The sequence below is a fragment of the Atheta coriaria genome, unplaced genomic scaffold, assembly GCF_025399875.1.
Source record: "Atheta coriaria isolate IRGN ID8LTWV9N9 unplaced genomic scaffold, Caltech_Dcor_3.1 hic_scaffold_1_pilon, whole genome shotgun sequence".
Taxonomy (NCBI): Eukaryota; Metazoa; Arthropoda; class Insecta; order Coleoptera; family Staphylinidae; genus Dalotia; species Dalotia coriaria.
Window position 1 is genome coordinate 2,779,452 of NW_027045443.1, and position 22,685 is coordinate 2,802,136.

The 22,685-nt window shown below is 41.2% G+C and overlaps 2 protein-coding genes across 3 annotated transcripts; one reads left to right on the top strand and one right to left on the bottom strand.

The window, feature by feature from the left end:
• Positions 1-44: 44 nt before the first annotated feature.
• Positions 45-22,655, bottom strand: LOC135792995 (uncharacterized). 2 transcript variants are annotated; one of them, XM_065303836.1, is made up of 5 exons: positions 22,148-22,655; positions 3,624-4,117; positions 3,307-3,564; positions 3,049-3,258; positions 45-2,983 (listed from the first exon to the last, which is right to left on the bottom strand). In XM_065303836.1, exons 2-5 carry the CDS (start codon positions 3,726-3,728, stop codon positions 1,481-1,483), a joined length of 2,076 nt encoding a protein of 691 aa, XP_065159908.1. In that variant the 5' UTR covers positions 3,729-4,117; positions 22,148-22,655; the 3' UTR covers positions 45-1,480. The 2 variants fall into 2 exon arrangements, with proteins under 2 accessions (XP_065159908.1, XP_065159915.1); XM_065303843.1 differs by lacking the exon at positions 22,148-22,655 and adding an exon at positions 14,152-14,246.
• LOC135789880 (uncharacterized) lies at positions 5,244-8,711 on the top strand. Its single transcript, XM_065299948.1, has 9 exons — positions 5,244-5,337; positions 6,391-6,485; positions 6,790-6,878; positions 7,210-7,392; positions 7,456-7,570; positions 7,634-7,685; positions 7,797-8,209; positions 8,261-8,406; positions 8,475-8,711. Exons 1-9 carry the CDS (start codon positions 5,268-5,270, stop codon positions 8,659-8,661), a joined length of 1,350 nt encoding a protein of 449 aa, XP_065156020.1. The 5' UTR covers positions 5,244-5,267; the 3' UTR covers positions 8,662-8,711.
• Positions 22,656-22,685: the final 30 nt, after the last annotated feature.

The following is a 22,685-nucleotide window of genomic DNA, read 5'->3' on the forward strand; positions in this document are numbered from 1 at the left end:
TTATTTCCCCACTAAGAAGAAACACCAACAGTACAGCTAGTTGGTTAAGAACATCAAAAATATATTTATTTCCGAAAATTTGGTTACTTTTTGATACACAGCGTCGAATTGTTACATTTTTGTTTTGTTGATAAACCGTATTTGATTCTGTTTCACATTTATTTCACATCAGATTCTTAGTTGTATGAGCGTGGAAGGGACATTTACGTTCTCGGATTACCACATCGGCCGCAAACTGCACGTGAAGATCAAACTAGAAACTATAGATTATCTAATATATCTTGCTATAGCAATAGCGCCCAATAAATCTATGATTTAATATAACATTCATAGCCATAATTGAATAATTGTTTGCTTCTTTTTCTATCCACTGTAGGTATATAATTGGTCGCTGCCACCGCAATTAAAATCGTATGCTCGTCGAAATGTTTTGCAAAATTGTCGAAAATGCAGTGTTAAAACTGTCCTTCAAACCCTGTATATTGTTCATTGATTGTTTCGATTCGTGTCAATCGTAGTGTAGTATCCTGGTAAGTCCTGTAGTCGTGGTTGATTCTAGCATTAGACGTCGAACATCAACGGTTAATTCTTGACATTTATTGTTATATATGGTCTTAGGTTGTCTATGGTTATCTTATACTTGGTTTGTTATATATGTTTTGTCTTAAATCTGATCTCTTAAACAATTAACAAGCGATAAACTCTTATATATTTCAACCAATATCAACGGAACATAGCATTTAACCAAATACATTTTAACAAGTGGCCAAAATGACAACCAAGGTATAATTTCATCTAAACGTCAACTCATAGTTTGTACATTTGTTATCGTTATTGTTGTATTATTGTGATTTTGTAATCGTTTCTGGTGCTTCTTAGAAAAATAAATAAATTTTAGCTATGCTTATTGCTACTAACTGTGACTATAGTTGCTAATTAGAATATCTGCTTTATTATTTAACGTACAATATATATCTGTATTTATGTTTAAAAATAAATAAGTTTCTCTGTTCAAAAATACACTGTTCATTTCTGTCGGCCGGGCCTAGCTTTATCTCATTGTCTGATCAATCAGAAGAACTATTCTAACACTTAACAGGTTGCCATTATTGTGAATATCATTTAGACTAGATCCTTAGTGATTAACGTTTAACAAAAATAGTAGTATAGATCTCTATAATAACGTTGTAGTGGCTGTTGCTGTTGCTGTTACTTTGACGGACTCAAATGCACCATTCTTATCTAATTAATCTATACGTGTATATGTGAATGTGAAATATAGTTACATCAATCGCTGTCGCAGCGCGGCAAGCGGCAGCAATATAATGTATATAGATTTAAAGCTAAACAAGTATTATCTGCCTATGTACTATGTACTTAGTTAATATCACATCAAAAATATATATTACGATACGATTTACATCACAAATAATCAAAGTTTGGCGCGCCTACCAATTTCGTTGACATCATGCGCATTGTTTCACAGAACTACTTCTTGTTGCTTAATCTCGACCAATTCGTCGACATTGCAGTGCTCCTTCGCGCTGTCGATTGCTTTCAAGTCTTTGCCTTTCAATTTCAACTCACCATTGCCAATGCGGATATTTTCGGCGTCATCAATGCTGCGGTTTGCGGACGAATAGTCCGCCAACTTCTGCTGCAACTCAATGTCTTCCTCATACGAACAGTTCGCAAACTCGGTTTCAATCGATTCAATCTGTTCCATGTCTTGCATATCGATGTCGCAGGACTGCGTGCGTATCGTTTCAAAACTATCCAGATTCATGTACAGCCCGCTGGAATTATCGGAGTTGTCGCAAGCATCCGAGTCGGAATCATCTTCCAGGTGATTGGCGGGTAGGACGTAGTGATATGCGCATTCAACTTCCGGTGGGTCTTTGTTGTTCCAAAGTAGTTTGGTCATCGCGTGCGTGTCGTGCTTAGTCTGCGCTCTGAGTAGGTTGTAATCCGAGTGATGGTACCACTTGGAGAGTGAGCTGCTTACCGATAGGGAATGTTTGTTCGATTCTCGGACACCTTTTGAGTAATCGTCCTCGGAGAGGGCACGGGTGATGAGGATTTTTGGAGTTTTGCTCTCATCGACGCCGAAGAATTTATACAAAAAGCTTTTTTTTCGTTTGGTTGCAGGGGGATCTGAGTTGTCGCGGTGGTTCTCGCTTTGGATCGGCAAGTGCAGGCTTTCTTTGTGCTGCATCTGCTCTTTGGTTGATTGCGTCGTTTCCATAGGGCTCTTCCCTCCCAACTGTAGATTTTCCAGATCAATCTCCAAGTTACATTCGGAAATATTGGCATGAGGCACTTGGAGTGTTGTGCTACAACTAGGAGGAATAGAAAACTCAGCATGACATTGCGGTCGCCATGACAACTCAGACGCTATCCGTTTAATTCTTAATTTTGCATCCGTTGACTCTTCTCTTCTGCCGTCTAGGAGTGTCTCGGAGAGACGTCTCTGTATATTCGGACGGGCGAAAAACCCAAGCGGGGTTAGGCTTTGCCTTCGAGATCCACACGTTGATGGTGTGCGCGCTTGTATCTCCTGATTGACTTCACTCTTGGTGATCTTCTTCCGCCAGTAATTCTGGAATGTCTTGCGGAGATGCTTATTCTTCAGCCCGTAGAGAATACCATTCACGGTTGGTGCCACCGTCAAGAGTACCAGGACCACCTGATAGAGAACAATATGGTCGTCGATGCCTGAATCAGATTCGAGGAATGTGATGCACGACTCCCACAAAATAATACTGTAGTAAGGAACGTAGAGGAGGACGATCGACCCGAGCAGCTGGAGAACGGTCGAGACGGGCGACCGAGAGCGAAATTTCGGACCGCCCGAGCTGGGCGCTGTGACCGTGGGCACGAAAAACGGATTGCGCTGATGCGTGATGGTCACTTGAGCCGACAACGTTACTTCGTAAATCGCCGACGCAATCCGATGACGATGATAGCGCGCTATCATTAAAATCTGTCAAACAAACAAAACTCGACGCTGTAGTACATCCAACACTCGCCGATTTAATTAATGCCTACCTTAACATTACAACAAATAATCAACGTAATTGGTAGTAACAAAGTAAATGCAGTGTATGCGGCAGAGTACCAGAGAGTCGTGCGTCCCGTCTGGAAATTCGGGACGCATGCTCCGAGGCCGCGGTTGAACGAGAACGGCGCGATGTGGACGAACGGGAACACAGTGAAGCTCAGCGAAATAATCCATCCAATCCCCAGGCATAAAAAGACCTAAAATTCAGATTTAAATATCCACAATGCGATCGCCAAAGTGTTTACCTTTTTCGGATTGACCAAGTGGCCATAATGCAGAGGAGCAGCGATGGCATAGTAGCGATCGGCGTTTAAACCACACACGGTCCATAGCACCAACGGATGTAATATGGTGAAGAGGAAACCGTGCAGATTACAAAGCGTCCCATGGGACAGCCATGTGTCGTGCGCCAAGCCTGGCGCCGAAAACGCCAGAAAAGTGGCTCCTAAGCATAGATTCAGTGTGCCTAAATGCAGCAGCAGGAGATGGTTGACGGATGTGTGCTGAAAGAATGCGATCCATATTGATCAGCGCAAGTCACGTGGTAATTACAGGCACTTACCTGGCGGGAGAATAGTACGACGAGTAACACATAGGAGTTTATTAATATTCCAAGGAGTGCAGCGAACGTCAACGGTATCAGGAACCATAATGATGCGCTAGACATTTCCTGCCTAGTGTTCCTCGATGCGCCTCCAACCAAGCGTGCCTCCTTGTATAATGTATAATATATGGATATATATGAATATATATATATGTTTATATATGTAATTTAATATTGTGGGTATATAATATATAATTGTTCAATATTTTTTCTCGGGTCGCAAAAGCTCGTCGGTACAATTATGCATATTCCTTCGAATTCAAATGTTGTTTCAGGTTGCCGGTTGTTAATTGAAGTATGTAAGGAATCTTCTCCGTTGTACGGCCGTCGTATTTCAAAGAGTCCTGCATGTGAAACCTGCGAGATGACTGCCCAAAAAGAGTCGCTAGGCTGCACTCATGCAACTCACACACAGTGTGCCGCGGCGTGTATTCCCAGTTTCGAAAATCCATCTGGAACGAAACAAAAACGAGAAACTTTAATAAACCCTCCGCCATGCGCTCATTTTCTCGTAGGATGTTTCGGGGGCAAAACTTTAATAAAATCTCATTTCAGCGGAAATTGCATTGTTCACCTCAGGATACTTTCTAGCTTGTTTGAACGCTGTTCATTAAACAACTCAAAAGAATAGAAAAAGTTATTTTGTTTACTAAAAGTCCATTATAATATTAAAAACGTTGGTCTTGAAATGCTCATATTCGCGGACAGCAGCGCCCACGCAACTTTCCCGCCGTCATTCCCGCTAATCTTAATATAGTTCATCCTGTGAAACTAGCGAAAATCAACGAAGCAGCACGGCCAAAACAAAGAAGTTAATAAATTCGAGTTATTCCGGTTTTTCTTCCTGTCTTCCTGTCTGTCTTCGGCTTTTTGTATATTTACTTTCGCGGTTTTTCAGCCTCATCTTTTAATATCGGTGAAACAATGGAGCCGGAACGGCGAATTTTCGTTTCTTTTTTCTTTGCCAGCGCTTTAATTTTTAATTTCTTACTTGCTCGGGACGCGGCGGAGTTCAAGCGGAAGCGGTATTTACATTTTTTTATTTCATAGCTGATGAATTCTGGTATCTTTTACATCATAATCTTTAGGGGTAAGATTTGGCAACGAATTGTGCACGAAAAAGGATGTTAACTATGCGCGCTGAAAGAGAGAAGTTAATAAGATGGAAACAGCATCTTGAACTGGAATTGCCTAATGATTAAAAGCCGCAATTAAATGTGATTTTAGTTCAGCAATAATATAAACAATGCAAAGTTGATTACTGCATTAAATGTATTACCTTAGTACCAAAAGATTAATCATACTCTTAATATATATATATATATTTTTTTACTCAAATAATTTGACCCAAATTTCTATTTTGCTAATAATCAATTAACCGGTTTTTCAAAACCAAAATTCACTATGAAATTGCATTCAACCAAAAAATAATCCGCAGTTTTTTTTAAGCGAAAAACCGATGATTATCCAACATCAAACCAAATAAACTCAATATTGATAACCCTGGCAACCTCTTTCATTTATCGCCAGCAAATGACGCCAGTGAATGGAACGAATTCGGTAATCTCCACTGCTGTAGTTCGTAATAAACAACTGTCAAAGATGCATCGCTCTATCAGCCGCCGAACGCGCGTAATCCGCATCGCGATCCTGCAATTTGTTTTACAATCAGGTAATTAGCACAGCTTGAAATTACTTAATTAGTCTGCAATGCTGCCCGCCTCGAACGCACCGAAATTAAGCGAGCGCGTCAAACAGCAGACGAATCCCTTAAAAACCAGCAGTGGCGCAACCTTTCAGAAAACAAAATAAGAGTTAATTATCTGACTGAAAACGCACGCGTGCAATGCAGGCAACTTAAGAGCCGTTGTTCATCACGCTCATCATTATCATCCTCATTGGGCCATTATCATTCCGCCGCACACCGTCTTTGTTCCAATCTATAGATAGTATTTTAATTAAGCTCTAGCCCCTGACATTAATTATCATTCGCACGCGCACGAATTTCCCGAATAGCCAATTAGTTTCGAGACTTTTGCATATATTACAAAATTCCAAGACCTGCGCCCAATTAGTTTGGTGCAGTATTGAATACGATCTGCTGATTTAAATAATATGCATGTAAGTTTAGGATTTCCTTCCGCGTAGGACACATATTAAACATTTCAACGTTTAGACGCAAGACGCAACTATTTCCTATCATCGGCAGAAACTGGCAGCAAACTATTCCTTGAACGCTATTAAGAAGCTTTACTGGAACGCAGTAATATCATGTACTATGAAATCTGCGACGTGCAATCCTTCAATACGTGGTTTTTAGCAGCGATCAAACCTAATTTAATATTTTCTCCGCTTTATTGACCTACAAAAACAGCTTGTTAAGTTAATTCTACTGATAGTACATGCATTGAAGTGTGCTTGAGTACGGCGCGCATGCGCGCTGCCCGCGCGACGATACCTTATCGCTTATTACGCGCTTTGACTCATTATTGTTTATCGCCAGCGCGTTCGCGTGCGACGTGTACCTGCCGGCGCACACACAATGTCGCATTTGGTTCCACGTTTTAAAACCGCAGCCTACTTTTACTCTCATCGCTTGTTTTCATTCAATTTTTTGCCTCGTGGTTTCTGCCGGAGCGTTTATGCTTAAGCCAGAGCCGAAAAGAAAGTGCGCGCCGAAACTTGGCTTAACTCAAACGCGACCGCAAACCGTGTGTTCGATTAGTTGTCATGGCTACGTCGACGCAGAATCAGCTGCCGGAATACTACGCCGAAGAGATTCAGCGCATCGGCAACAACTTCGCGGACAACTTCAAGCGGGTGAGTGCCACACACATGCGGCGATTAATTAGCCGCGCGTAATTGCTAAATAATTATTTTCTCTAAAGTGGCAGATGGAAGTCAACGCGCGCGCGCTTCCATCTTCCACTCGTGAAGAACGCAATCGCACCACGAAAGTTCAGCGCGCACACCTCGAATCACGCTGTTTAGCTGCGTATTCAGCGCGCTAGTCTTGTTAGTTAACTAAATTAATTGCTAATGGAAGCCGGAGCGTGTGCGCTCGCATGTACACAACGCACGTCTGTAATGAAATTTCGCCTTTCTTTTCGGAAAAACCGCGCAGGCTTTTAACAACGAGGGCATTCGATTGAGGAAGGCGCACAAGTCAATCGAGCTGGAAAATGTTGGCTTTTCCTTCGACAACATTTACGTGTGAGTACCTACCAGCGCAACTAACACTAATTTAAAAATGCCAATGCTATGTTTATCATGCATGCGTGTATACAGCTCAAATTAACCACGAAATGCTCATGTAGCAACAATTCCAGCGAAGATGCATCCACAGTTCATCACTGCTAATTTATACCAAAGTTGGCATACGGTTACGTTGGACGGAATTTCCATTATTAAAACCGATTCATTGCAGTGGCGTTCGCAGTAATGCATTTATTAACTGGATATAATTACAAGTCCTAATTTATTACCTACGCATGTCAGCGGCGTGCGCATTCGGGGAGATGTTTATAGAAGTTTCTGCTTCCAGTGATTTGAGCGACATCAAATTGAACTACCCGGAATTCCGTGTGAATTATATGAACATAGATTTGGAACAAGGTATAATCAACTATAAACTCTCTGTGGGCAAATTGCTCTTTCGGAGTAAACTACAAAACGTCACTATCACACGATTCAAAGGATTGTATGTGCACGCTGCGGCGAAATTGCAGTGAGTATTATTAGTTGAGTGGAATTTGATAAGTTGGTATACATAAATTAATTTTTTGTTTAGATGGACTCTACACAAGATGAACATCACAGGTTCCGCGGGTCTTTTCCGCGTGGGCGACTCATTTGTAGCAAAAAACAATAGAAACTTATATTATTTCGAAAAGGGCGAAATTGAGGTTAGTATTTGGAATTTTAGACTTGATTATTGGAAAACTGATGAATCCTTTAATAAATTTTAGCAATTCGTAGAAGATCAACAACTGCCCGAAACTACAAGTTTCAGAGAAAACGGTATGTGATTTTTGATTGGTTTTATCTAAAATAGTAGGTATATGACCAATGCTTTGGGTTGACGTACAAGTATCGAACATATGTGTAGTAATTCAATTTGCCTGTTTCTAGACGTATCACTATTCAGAATACTCCAGGCAAGCGTCTATGCGGCACTGTCGAGCAAAATAAAGCGACAGATGGACGTGATAACTGAATTTTCGGCCAGCGAGCTGCTGCTGGACGAAAGCGAGGAGATCGACAAGTACGATGAGTACCTCGGCCGGCGAACGCTGCGCGCAAATCTGCTCATAGACAGCGTCATTAACCGAGCGAAGACGACGGGCCTTTTCGACGACAGCGAGGCAATAACGACCGGCGTCGTCCTGCCCTATCGACGCGCTAACGCCACGACGCGACACTTGTTGATCGCCAGGGGAGAGATCGGCGGCATGCACACGTTCACACGTCTGCGGGATTGCAGCATGAGCGAGCGCGATGGTGAGCTGCGCGTCTATGGCGAGCTGGGTCTTACGGATTATAAAGTAATTGATTTTCGGTGGGCGCGATAAGACGCTAACGATTCCTCGTTTCAGTTCAACTATCAGTACACCACCGAGTATGAAGGCTTTGGCTTCGCCGGCAATATTTCAGCGAAGATCTATCGCAACACGTGGATGCTGGAGGTGATCAAACGGGTGGGCGAGAAACCTGCGGTCATTCTTACCGCCGACAAAGTCGGGTAACGAAAAACAAAACCTTCCGCATAATGTGATTGTGTTCATGTATTTTTTCCTTCTGTTTCTGCAGGGATATCGAAATAGATTATTCAAATTTAGGTTCGCTAACGTGGCTGACCCAGCCGCTGCGGAAGATCCTCACTGGGCATATCAAGATGGAGACCGACGAACGAGTGAGAGACTTCTTGGAAAAGCGACTGCATTCCGCTGCTCTACAACTGCCAATCATCAAAGACTACCAGCACCGATCTCAATAACTCCGACTGCCAAATGAACTACGCTAATATACGTTTGCCACACGTCGAAATGGAGCGATTATTCCGCCTGTCTCGCACATTTCTTATCCGCACACTCGTCCCCAGATCAATTTCAGCAATTATATTTTTTCTACCATTTAGCGTGCAGAAATGTAAATTGAGCATTCCGTCCCACGACACACGTCGTAAAAACCCTGCTAGCGTCTCATCGTCTCATCATCTTATGGATAAATTGATCTCATTGGAAAAAAGTCTTTGATATTGATATCGCCGATGTAATCATTGAAAGTAGGTATTGGTACGGAATCTTGGCGTGTGTGTTTTTTTCATTTCGTGGCGATATAAAAAAAATCCTTCTAGCCCTTGAGCAATATGAAAGTGAATATAAAACCGAATAGGAAAGAATAATATGTAATATTTCGAGCGAGTGTGGAAAATAGGAAAAAAATTGAAAGGCAGGCGAAAAAAAATGAAGTAGAAAAAAAAGCTAGGAACAGTGATCGAGAGTGAAAATATAAATAGAAATCGCGGGCGGCGACGAGCGGGGCCGGAAAGGATATTATCAGAAACGAAAGGACTATAAGGACAAACGTTCAATGCAATGCCCAGTGCGCTCCCGGAAAGTGGTAGACAACCGAATATCGACGCGGCAAAAGCAATAAATCTCGCCTGTTCCAACACCTTTGCTGATCTTTTGCTTTCATCAGATGCCCACATTTTACCTTTGCGCGACTAAGTGAAAAATGTGTTCCACTTGAAACTTTGCGCAAAATCCGTACGCAAAATGAAGTTTTTAATTAATTAACGCAAAAAATCCGTTTGAGGAATAGACGCATCGTAAGTCTTTTGATTCTATTTTTAATTATAACTTATAACAAGCGAGTCGCCGGAAAACACTCCGGATGCATTAGTGGTCGGATTATTTGTATCTGTTTTTGCCGGACTTAAGGTCGAGTAAATCAAGCTTTATCAGGTGTGCACTTATCCCGCCGGCGACATCAGCAAAATGAAATATTTTTTTGCGCACATGTTGAACGTGTGCAACCGCCAAGCACATTAATGGAACCGCGCGAAATGAGTTTTTCAAACGCGACGTTCGAGCACCCCGCCTGACCTAATTGCATTATTTGATCGTTTAACGCTCCGGATCAGTTTTTAATTACAATTTGCTTTCTAATTTTCGCCCCTGTTCTTCACATCTCATTGTATGCTTACAAATGCTTCGTATGGCAGCCAAATATTAAGTTTATCCGAATGAAATATAAACGACTGCTTTACGTTGTATGAAATATATATATATATAAGACAATTTAAATATTCGCCTATCGATTTTGATTCTCATTCTCTTTCTGCTTTTTTGGTGAATTCATTAGAACCAAATCAAAGCTCGCACTGGGGCATGAAAATCGAGCGCGCGACCAAAAAGCGATCGGATTGGAAAAGGTGGATGATGCGGCGTGCGAGCGAGACGCAAAAGAATGGATTATGCTTGTAATTATGATGGGGCGCGCGCGGCGGCGGCAGTTATGCGGGTGGCATTGACGACGACGTGGGTGCCGAAAAAGCGTCGTACAATGGAGCGCCAGCGTGCGCTCGATCGTGTTCTTTGGCGGTGGTGGCCTTCGCATAGTTGCCGACATCTTTTCTTCGACATTGTGTTACATAATTAGTATTTAGCGTATGTTGGCACATCAAAGCAAGTGCGGCGCAAAGCTCATTAACGGTTTTGTTAATACGCCGAACAAATTCGCTCACAATCGGGAAAAACCGGGCAAAAAGTTGGCGCAATCAGGTTGTGCAATGCCGATTTTTTACTTCGAGATAAAAGCACATATTGTCGGTTTTACGCTAATTCCTTTGATTCGCAACAACGCGGAGTTACTTTTAGCGCGTATGAAACAAAAAATATTAATCCATGTTTGGCTGATACGAATTTTCCGGCATAGATACTCAATAAACTTATAGAGTTCATTTTCAGACGATTCCAAAACATTTGTGCAAACAAAATACACCTCCAAACGAATAATTAAAAAATAGTAATAAAATTACACACTTTTTGAAACTTTGAAGATATTTTCCACCACTAGTTGTTGCTTTTTTAATTTTACTAGTAGAACTACTGTCTGATTCCAATAAGATTTCTTTTATATTTACTCTTTACACTTTAAAGGCAATGTGTAGAAATGCAGTCAATATCCAATATATTTATGCAACTGCATTGACAATAAATAGAAAATGTATAAAAATACTGAGTGAAAACCTATACCGATTATTTCTATTCAAATTCTTCCAGCTATTGTATTAAATATTAAAAGATCTATCACCATTAGTATTTTTGTTACAAAATAAAAATACGTTTGCAGTTAAATCCTAATGCGGTAGTGTTGTTTTTTCATTCTTATCTCTCGCCACAAAAGTCCTGAACATGTACCTACATGATAACGAAAATATCTCTGCTAAATATTTCTATTTCATCCATTTCTGCATCGAAGCAAATTTAATCAAAACGAAATCCTAATAATGAGGTCCTTTTGTAATCAAAATAATAACGTTAACAAGCAAACGTTACTTAATGGCCAGCAAATCAAAGGTTTTGTTTAATAAATAGTTTATTCAGTTAACCGACAAGCTGAAAATAATGAGTGCACTAATGAAACATGCAGCGTTGAACATTTTTCTATATTAATTATTTCCGTTGGTAGAAAATTTCAACTTGCAAGGCCAATATGAAAACATTGGAAATCGATCGAACCTTTCAAATGATGATTACTGATACAAATTGTCATCATAACAGAGAAAAAAAAAACGCACAGCGGGGTTTTTAGTCAAGTAGTCATCAGCACGTCACGATATTGGCTCTATTTTAATTCATCAGCCGCTTTCCACTAACTCGTCATATTTAATTTTCTCGTGTTGGTTTTTGTCTCCCGCAATTTTTCCCCGAGTCACGTTGAATAATTTGATTACAATTTGCCGGCAAGTTAGTCCTCACCTTGAGCGCAATGCACATGGGCGGAGTAATTAATTTTCCCCGTGCTCGTGTGTCTTACACTGCCCGCGCCCCTCATTTATTATTTTTTTTTATTTTCTCTTCGTGCGCTCGCGTTCGGGACATAACGACATTACGACGTAATTATTGTGGGTGGTTGTAAATGGTACCGAATGCTACATTTAGTGAATTATGTAAATCACCCACGCGTCTCAAATGCGAGCACATTGTATATTTAAGAATAAAACAAAGTCGGATTGTGCAATGGCTGGTAATTGCGATGTGCGTACAAAGGGATACAATAATACTACTACGCTTCACTTGGCGCTCAAGGCGCATTTCGGCGCTTTCTTTAAATAAACCAGGCGCATTTTTGCGTTTACGTTGCGCAGCTGCGTGAATCAGGACATCTAATGTGTCTGAAAATCGAAAGTTTTGTTTGCTTGAACTTCAATTTATACCTGCGGCGCGTTTGCTAATTCGCAAACATTGAAATCGTGCTTTTATTGCGGATGGATGTGTTAATAAACGAATACAGATCGATGGAATTGATTACAGCCATAAATTCAATGTGTTAATCAATCCTGTGATGTGCTCCTGTATGTTTAATGTGGAAAGAAAACAGATGCTTTGCAAATATCAACGAAACGTTACTTGCAAATGAAGGTAAAAAAAAAACTACTGACGCGTTCTGTAAAAGCTAATCAGCACTCGTCACACGGACCACACAAAAAATGTATTCGTGTGGGAAAAACGTGAAAGCAATTACGCAAAGTGGAATTACAAACTTGCAGCTTTCCTCTCCCTCGGCTGGAACTTCCTCCGCCCTGACATGAATTATTACCACTTTAATACCACACACACTTTGCACATTATTTATATTCACGCTCATCTGTTGCACGCCGAATCGGATTTTCGCGCGAGCCGACAATGCGCTCGGTTATTATTTTATTTCGCCAACTTTTCCATCTGGCATCAAAGCCTTCATTACGCAGACATGTATGTTCGCAAAGTTTTTACTAGTTTATATTGCAATTTACTACCGTATGGACTTAAATCTAATAAACATATTTCCCTATAACTCTTCTACATAATTGAATTATCGAAATAAAAGAAAATAAAACACTTACGCAATTTAATTATGAACCTGCACCAATTTTGTTATGCGAATCGATGCGTTTGACTCTTAGACATCAACTGATAGATTAATTTTTGCATTGTATAGAAAGATGGTAAGGTGATCCACGATTGTCATAAGTGATTCACAAAATAAACAAACAAGGCATTAAATAACGCTCAGCCTATACAACTAACTAGTTGCAATATTAATCGTGCAGTTCTGTTTGTTTAATAACATTTAGATGACTTTAATAGAGTTGATTAATCACAATGTTACTTTTAGTAACGCACGGAAAAAACCTAACATAAATACAATGTTGTTTTATTCCAGTTTTCTTTAGGTGTAAAAATGTAGAAGCTTTTCCTGACGCGTAATCCACCGAAAATTAGTTCTTCGACGCTGATAGGCTATGGACGTAAAACGCCGCGATTTTATGAGCCGTTAGCATTCCGATGTCCGAATCGAAACGAAATAGCCGCGTCTGAAAATAAATATAATAATAGAGCATAAAAGCAGAGTTGATGGCCACTGTCGGTCAAGCAGTAAACCTAACGGCTGCCGAGAGTGGCTTGCTGCAGGAGGCAAGCAGCCAGGACGAACCTGAAGTTCGAAAAATAAAGGGTTCTTTAATTACGGCCAGATTCGGCCGGCCTAACGAAGACAAAGGGGAATTTGATGTGGACGAGCGATAGAGTCATGTGGTACAAGCGTCGGAATTTATTGTTGCCGCCAACAGCGGCGATCTCTGATCTCGTTAAAGCGCAAAAACAACCGAAACAAATTCGTGCAATTATTTTGATGAACGGCGAAACGACATGGTAAATTAACGGCGGGCGTTCGGCCTCGTGTGAAACGAAAACCTACGCTAATTAGGAATTGATGTATTCGTCTTACGCGTAAACTCACATCCATACATGCAACATGCAATAAAGTATAAGCGCTCGCTCGATTGCTGTTTGTTTCGCCACTTCGATTTCTTTCCACTCCATTCGATACAATGTTTCTAATGTGCAGCAGTGAAATGGGCCAGGTACAAAGAGGCATTCAGGTGGATGCACTGGTTGCATCCGGTGCGGACATTACAAACGCATTGCCTTTATTGGCACTTTATTCATCGCTCCCTTCAGTTTCTTTCCGCACTCACCCTCAGTCAAAGCCAGCGCGAACTTTTCATCAACTGCTAAACAGCTAGTAAAGAAAATTACAAAACTTCACAATGTTAACCTAATAAAACTAAATTTTTCCGTTTTTATATTGTTCGTGAGTAGATTGCGTTCCGCTCAAATAAACAAAATGTTATAAAACACAACTCAATGCAGAAGAAATCGGCGCGCTGTGTTTGTTTTGCTCGTAAACGCGGATCTAGGTTTATTATACTTACGCTTAAACTTAAACTTCATGTTGGACTTGGACTTGGTGCTGGAGAGTTTAGAGAAAAAAAAAAAACTTTAATATCGGATCTGACCAGCGCAGATCCCCCGCGCGAAAGTTTTCAAATAAAATTGATGCAACGGCCTGGCATCGTGTTTGTCAACCGTTAACTTGATTAAGCTAAATTCGCTTTTAACGATGTCGGATGTTGGGATTTGAGCAAAGTCTGGAATAAATTAAGTGCAAAATTTAATTTCACTCAAACGATGCATTGTGTCCTCGACAGAACCGCGCTCGGTGCTGGTAAACACTCGAACTTGGACCTTCAGAACCGCAAACCGCGCGCGGCGCGGCAACAGAGAAAAAAATGCGCGCCTGTGATTATTTAATACACATTATGAAAAATATATTTAGCATCTTGAGGTTGAGGTTGAGCGCTGGTCTTTTATTAGTCGCAGCGCGTTACCTAGACGCACCGGCTCGAAAGTCATCGTCGCTTTTCCCGAGTTTATTTTTATCCGGCAAACACACAACTCGACAATTTTCGACCAAATAGAATTCGATTCCGGCGAGCATAATAATAACGGCAATAATGCGAGAAACCCATCAGTTATCAATAAAAATTTCAGGGCTTTATTAGCTGTGCCCGTGCGTGGCGCCGCACGATGCGTTCTTGGCCTCGATTCTTCACCGAATTTTCATCAAGCATCGATTTTCCCGAATTGATACACACGATACGATCGATTTCGGCTGGCGCGCGCCGCGACGCAGACGTGACCATCATAATAAATTAGTTTTACTTCAAGCGAGCCACTCAAACATATTTCCATTGCGGTTTCAACGAACTTTGTTTTCATGAATATTAAATGCGGCGTGAACAAATTGTGCTCATTGCTCCGGCGTCGAATGTTTAATTGAATACAAAAATATCCAGCGAGTTTTTCTGCATCATTAGCGTAAATAATTTAATACGAACTCATAACTCATAACTAACAACTAATAACTCAATGTCGTCGCTAATGTTGATTGTCAGCCGGCGCTAATAAGCACGCGTCGCGGCGTGGTTAATAAACTATTCAGCTATTTCCGAAATCGATTACGCGCGCACTCATCGATCATTCGTATCATTTATTCCAGGAACAACTCGTAGAAAACAAACCGCTACACACGGCGCTGTAATTACAACTAAGTAACTGCTTGTTTAAGGCACGAAATTATGAGTATTTACACCGTAAATACGCCGCGCGGAAACGTAGCGATATATTTTAAACTAGGTGTTGACTTAATCGTTTTCCAGCAGGCGGCGGGAGGCGGCCGGCGGCCGTACACACACACACTCGACGATCGGAAACGAGCTTTTCGCAGCTTATTTTAATTTCACGTCGCGTTTTGTGGGTCGAACGCAATTACAAAGCCAATTTAAGATGTTTTTCAACAAACTTAACATGCGTGCCTCATACCACCACTCCAAATAATGCTAATATTTCAAAGAGTGTCGCGGTGCATTTCTGATCTATAAATAATCAACTGGCGCGTAGTACCAACAGAAAAAGGTGAATTTACGTTCGTTGATTACACGGAATCGGCGGGCGTTTGTTTCGTCGTGTGACCACATGGAAAAAGTCACTTCGTTATGTCAAGATCTATAACTTCAGTCTCCCACTTTGTTATTTGCCACCAATTCCCAGCGTACATATGCTTGTGTACATTCTGAGCATAACTAATGCTTATTGTGCTCTCGTGTATAGAATTTATTACAGACAAGTATGTTTGTCGGTACTTTTAATCCAAATAATGTTCGCTTCGAGTAAAAATGATGTTAGCGTTTAGAATAAATTTAATTTGCCGCAAATAATAATTTCGGAGAAAGCCGCGCTGGAAATGTAGTTCAATGGGTGTGTATGGGTGGTATCTATGCACGCGTATCATACATGCTTCGATCCGAAGATCCAGTTGCATGTCATATTGACATTCACTCGTTCTTGAATAGCTAATTATTTCGAGTAATGATAGTTGCCTCGCGTGGCACAATGGGTAATGATGTCAAATATTTCTATTGCCAAATGCACACACATGGGGCGTCTTTCTTCCAGAGTTGCTCGTTATATGCACGGCGTGGGTAACATGGTGATGTGATCTTTGCGGCGAACTTCCGACATGCTGATGCAACGGCGACAATGAAAAAGACGCGCGGAATAAATCTAGCTTTTCAGATTTCCTGCGAACATTTCATACTTTGCGCGAACATTTCCTACGCGTTATCCCACACATCCTTTTTCCCCGTTTACCATATCTAGCGCACTTCCTCTAGTCTTTGTCGCGTCCGTAAAACGCGCGTGGTCAATTCCGGCAAACGAACATGAAGGCACAAATCTCGCCGGTGAGGTTACCGAGTCCTTGACAATAGCGCCCGCTTTCGCGCAAATACAAGGAAGCGGCATGAAAGCAAACGCGCGCGCGACCCAAAGAAAACACGCGAGGGTAAAAGCGAAGAATGTGGAAAGTGGAAAATGGAACGACATTGACATCGATGACAACGATTTCATATAGTTTCTGGCAGGTAGTTTCGATGGTCGGACGCATCCTTTTAGGAGGCGTGCACCCCACGGTTGGCGCGGGAATAAGAGCATTCCTCAAACATTTTATCGGAATTACCTTTTAGAGCCAACCGAATCAATATTGTTCCTTGCATTCGACGCGCACGAAAATATCGGATGCTGTCGGCGAATAATTGAATATTTCGAAATGTACTGCACTGTTGACAAAGACCGTGTCGCGCTCAAATGCGTACCGTGAAACAAAACGGAAAATTTAATTTAAAATAAATGCGCGAGTATTTTTAATAAACATCAAAATTTGCGAATTATTTGGATGTCACCAATTTTTCGATCTGGATAGATAAAAATAGACGCAGATACGCGACGAAAAACTAAACGCACAATCAATTTATATGCAGCGCGCAACATTTCATATAAATATCGAAGCAATTACTAAATGCAATAGCGGAGACAGTTCATACAGGCAGTAATTTCATTAAAGTATGCACACTTAAAAAAATTGATTAATTAATATATTGATTGGTTTTAACGGAAAAAGTGAACGTGCACAAACAACTCCGGTGCGGGTCTTACAAAAACCGTGTATGCTCTTAGTGCACTTAAAACTGTTTAGCTTTTTTTTTTCAACATTTTAGCCTTTGCACGCTGCAAAATGGATACTTCTTCATCCCTTTTAATCTACTTTATCAATTCTGATGCACATAACAGCAAAATTCACTAAATTCTATTAGTTTGTTAGTTATTATTTGAAAAAGTTCCACAATACGTGATAAATCATTGTTTTGCCGGAAAAAGAGTGCAAAAATCAAATTCCCCTCAAGAGTTCGAATCCAATTTACAAACATGATATGTGTTAAGAGTTTGTAACCGTTGCACTTAACGGTGGAAATGATGGAGTATGCACTGGAGACCCCAAGCGAAATACGATCTGCAGGTAAATAATGCCCTAGTATTTGGGAATACAGCGATCTGACATTTACATTTTGCTTTGTCTTTTGACCTACGAGCGTTGCCTCATTTTGCCTTCCATTACAAACGCGCAGAATAGTAATGTGATCGAAAAGTGATGTGAAGAAATGTTTGCGCTTTAATCGATAACACAGAGTAAAAGTTTGCCTCAATTCCTTTAATGTTCCAGCGGAAAACGAGAATGAAAATTTTTTTTTTTTTTTGCTTTCATGTAGGTAGCGGTTATTAAGATAGTTTTGAAATGGCTGAATGTCAAATGAAATTGATTTCTGCGTTGACCGCACGAAGAATTGAAAAGTCAGGTGTACGCGTCAGTTCGCTGCGTTTTGATTGCGATTGTTACGTTTGAACGGAAGATTACTTTCTGAATTCTTAACAAAACAATCAGACTGTCAATCAATTATTAACGCCCATTCCCTATTCCCCTCTATTCCTAATCCTAATACACTGTTGTGGTTGTAGCGCGTGTTTTTTTTTTTCATAGCGCAGTAAATAATATTGGGTTACCTGCTCCGATTGCGCGCGGACAACAAATTTTCCGCTTGACATGCGTCTAAATCCGACACTGTCCTCGGGGGAGCGCGCGAAAACTATCCAGCCACAAGCAACTAATATTAACGTAGTTGGCGCAACTTCTCCTTTTGCGTCTGCCGCCCCTGACGGTATGCTGCACGTCTGCCCCACGGCATACCTGCGCTCGGCAGTCCACCCCTCCTGCCTCACGCTGCGGCCGTCTGCCTATCGCCGCTCAATTATTAATTAGCATGTTAAATTGCCCGGTTTGATGTTTCTTCGCACATTCTCGCTTCCGCAGAGTCACACAGCGTGTTTGACTCATCCCATCAAAGCGTGGATATCAACCAGTCGCCCACTCGGATCATGATGAAACTTTATCAGTGCACGTGCAAGTTAAGTGCAATGCCACTCATGGCGCGGCGCATCAATGGATTACAACGGATTTAAAAAGCGCGCTAAAATGTAATTAAACGTTGCTAGCTTTCATAAGCCCGTTCGTATTGAATGATTTTTTTATCATCTGTCCACACTATTGTGATTGGATACAATGTGCAGAAGTGATAAATGTAAAATATTCCAGGTTTGATACAATTATTCAAGAAACCTTTCAAAAATTTCGTTACTAAGTGAATTTTCTGCGTAAGTTTTTTGAATTTCTTAATTGTCAAATTTCCCCGCCTTGTTTGCTACGTACTTATTTATCGCCTCCTTGTTAGGCCAAGATTTCGTGCTTAATACTTTATTTCACCGCCCGGCTCCTCCACACTTCGCCGGCATCTGGGAATCTTCATCTCGCGCGCGCGGCGATGTACTTAATAAGTCACAAGTCATCAACTTTGTGCACACAGGCGTTCGTGTCGACAGGAACGTGGGGACACAGGGTTAAGAGCAACGACAGATCGCACTCCGCAGGGAATTCCTCGTCGTTCGGAATCTTTGCCATTCTTCTCTTCACGAAGTTGTGAATCTTTTAAGGCAGTCAGCGTGAAAAGTTCGCCGCTTCCCTCGATTAATATGCGCGCACCGTATTTCAGCGTGTTTTATTTGTACGCGAGTGCGATATCAGCTTATCGACGGTCCATATAAATTGTTCGATATGAACAGCAAGCGCAATCAACCGCACGCGCTATTGCTTATAATTGAATTAAAACCTCACAGCAAACGCTAAAAAAACACAATTGTACGACGATTTGACGATTCCAAAACGTTCCAAGCTGCCAGCCGCACAATTCAATGTCAATCACTCATCGCGGAGGACATATGGTAACGTCTGTCCTCGAAAAATTAACATTTCTGCTTATTTTGCCGGTGGAAATCGCCGAAATGCTGGCCGTGCAGCAGACCTTGACATTCAGGTGTTTTTATTCAGCGAGTGCGACGTGTCTCGCTGAATCGATTCACTCTCATCGTTTATTCAATCGTTTAATGACATAAGAACATTCCATGTCTGGTGACTATCTTGTTACACGTATGCATAATAAAACTGAAGGCAATTGAAACCCATTAAGTGAAGGTATGTGACTTTATTCTGATTTTTTTGTCGTCCCATCTTTAATTTTTGTAGATTTGACACAAAAAAAGAATAAAATAAAAAGTGTAAAAAAGTGTTTGTTGTCTACGAGTTCACATCGTTCAGATGCAATCAGATCATGCAACTCCGACAACATAAACAATCCGATGTTTTTTTTTTATTAAATTTTTATGTCAAAAGTAATAAAAATTTCTATATCAAAACAAACGCGGCAAGTGGTGTGTTATTCAGTGATTCTTCCCACGGAAAAGCACGCACCGCTCATTTATTTGCGATTATTTTCCGTGACAGTAATTGCGCCGGACTGTCGAATAGCCGTCAAACCCTATTAAACGCTCTGGGTTGGAAATTTTGCGCATTTTGTGTGCGATTTCACTTCATCTTCGTCTTACCTTACTGACACACATTTTCCCAACGAATTTAATATCCTGCGCGCGCAGGCCTTGCAACACAACTAACTGCTTTTAATTTAGAAATATTATAATTAGTTTTTCGCATAAAACGTATCTATTTGAGCAATTTTATGGCCCAGCTCCAAATTGAATGTGCATTTCGCACTTGCGCCGAATATTCCGCATCGAATATTTCATTAGTAATTATCGAACGTATATAAAATTAAATTATTTCCTGTGCTAGTCTTTTGCGTCGCCTGTCAGCAACAATTAAAATCAGTGCGGTGCAGTAAATAGTTTCGTTAAACTTTTCACTTATTTTTCGCATTCGGCACGTTTCCATCATCCCAGCGAGTGCCGACCGCGTCCTCAAGGATCAACGACAAAAAGAGCACCAGCAAACACCGATCACCAAACACACGAGTTACAATCAACGACCAGGAACGTGCACAGCTATCATACACGTCGAATCATGAATAAAAAATGGTTGCAAGTGATATTATTTCAAAAATACGCATGCATGAGCGACTTGACTTTCCGTGCATGTTACGCTTTGTAAAATGACTATGTGGACGGTCATAGATCTTCTTTCTTCTCGGCGATGGATGCACGTAATGCGTTCTTCATTTGTGACCAACGTCACCAAAACATAATTACACTGAGAGCTCTCTCGCGCGTATAATTAACAAGTTCCATGTATTCAACCCCAATGTGTCAATAGCATTCGATTCATTACGAACTTTCTCACATGTCGTATGTCGCATTGCCAGTTACAGTGATGGATGCATGCAGAAGCTCTCGCTTCACTGCGCTCGCTGATTATTTCGTTTTAATTTTGAAATGCAGAGATAGTAGTTACCCGAATACAACAAGCAGATACATTATGGGAGCGCGTGCGGCACGCATCGATAAAATTTGTGTCTTGTGCATAGGGGTGACCATTATACAGAGGGTGACATTGTATTGTTTTCGTTATCAGTTCAATTTCCCGCGCGCAGTGTGTGCCCCAATTCCCCACTTTTATGATGTGTATATATTATTTAATATCTGAGGAGGCGCCGGTTTCGATTACGTTCTTTATAAGCAGTACTTTTTTTACTTCTTCGCAAAGAAAAACGCGTTAAGCATTAAAATGTAATAAATGTGCCCGTACTCGTAAAGCGGTTGCAGCTTTATTAGACTTTATGATAGATTTCCTGGAGGTTTAAATTATAAATAATTCAGAAATAGTTCAAACGAAACAATTTTCAACGGGAGCGCCGCGCTGTCCGTGCGTTCATTACTTTATTGCATTTGTTAATATATCTCGGTAAACGAGTAAATCACGCAAAACTGTTTAAGCCCATGTCGCTGCGGCAATTACCAGCAAGCGCTACCATAAAACATGTTTTCCGATGGATTTGATATTGTGTAAATATTTTTCGCGGCTAAAATAGGAACGCAATAGAAAAATTGTCGTCGAAACGTATTGTAAAATATGAATTATTGTGTTCGGAATTATCACTCGTTCGTTTTAATTTCCATATACGTTGTACACTCTAATGCCCAGACGTATTATTTGTTCAATTTAACGCCAGGCGGACAGAATATTATCGATTATTCACATTCAATAGGAAGCACATTTATCAACTGTGCCAATCCACAATTTATAACAAAAAAGTGGAACGTGGTTGATATTTGATGTTTTCATGCCGCGCACTTTAACGCTCGCGACGTTTGCTATTCAGGGTCTGCTGTAGCGATGAATATGCGTTGGATAATGCGCGCTTTTGTAACGAATCTGTCATAACGACTGTAATAAATTGCAAACAAAAATAGAAGACAAATATTGACAACCCTAAAAAATCAATTTCTGCTTGCTTGGGTCGCACGCGAACGTAAAGAATGAGCGCACCGCCAGAAGAAAATTGAAAACGTTGAATTCCGTTACGTTTATGACATTAAAATGTGCTAATTCAGGCCGATAGGTATATATTTTAATACAGTTGATTTTGAGCGGAGCGTAAGTGCTCCACGGTGTTAAATTATATGAGTACTTACGTTAGATGGCTTTCTTGAATGCAACTTGGCGCGCCCCCGATTCGATAAAAATATGGGAAAGCTCTCCCGCCGCGGCTGCAAATGCAAATCAGCCGGTGAGTGAAGAGCTTAGCTGGCAGCGACTCGACGAAGTTTGCTTGTTGCCTGACGCTCGTTCGACAAGTATACAATAAAGATCAAGTTGAAAAATTCCAAATATTTCGTACCCCCAGGCGCATGAAAAGTGTTAAATTTGGACAAAGTTCGAAAAAGTTGCGCTGAGTGTACGTGCAAAAGCGCGCGATAATTTCGTGATCTTCATTGTAAAACGCGCTCAACAGGTTCCACGCGGTTGACCGCGTACGAAACGGTTCAGCGTGTACAAAACAATGCGAAAGTTTGCGCGCCGGCAATGCCCTCGCGTACCGCGCGCACGCACCGACGACCGCGGACTGAATACGACGCCGCCGTCGGCTGGCAGGCGTCGCGACGAAGGAACGACGGCGGCGGTGGCAGCGGCGCCGCGCTCGATCCCCGCGACCATTGCGATCGCGCCGCC

Coding starts and splice junctions, on each gene's coding strand:
- LOC135792995 (XM_065303836.1), bottom strand. CDS start 3,728: ATGTCTAGCGCATCATTATGGTTCCTGATACCGTTGACGTTCGCTGCA. Junction 3,565..3,623: donor TCGTACTATTCTCCCGCCAG/GTAAGTGCCTGT, acceptor GCATTCTTTCAG/CACACATCCGTCAACCATCT. Junction 3,259..3,306: donor ACTTGGTCAATCCGAAAAAG/GTAAACACTTTG, acceptor TCTGAATTTTAG/GTCTTTTTATGCCTGGGGAT.
- LOC135789880 (XM_065299948.1), top strand. CDS start 5,268: ATGCATCGCTCTATCAGCCGCCGAACGCGCGTAATCCGCATCGCGATC. Junction 7,686..7,796: donor TACAAGTTTCAGAGAAAACG/GTATGTGATTTT, acceptor GCCTGTTTCTAG/ACGTATCACTATTCAGAATA. Junction 8,210..8,260: donor TGGGTCTTACGGATTATAAA/GTAATTGATTTT, acceptor TCCTCGTTTCAG/TTCAACTATCAGTACACCAC.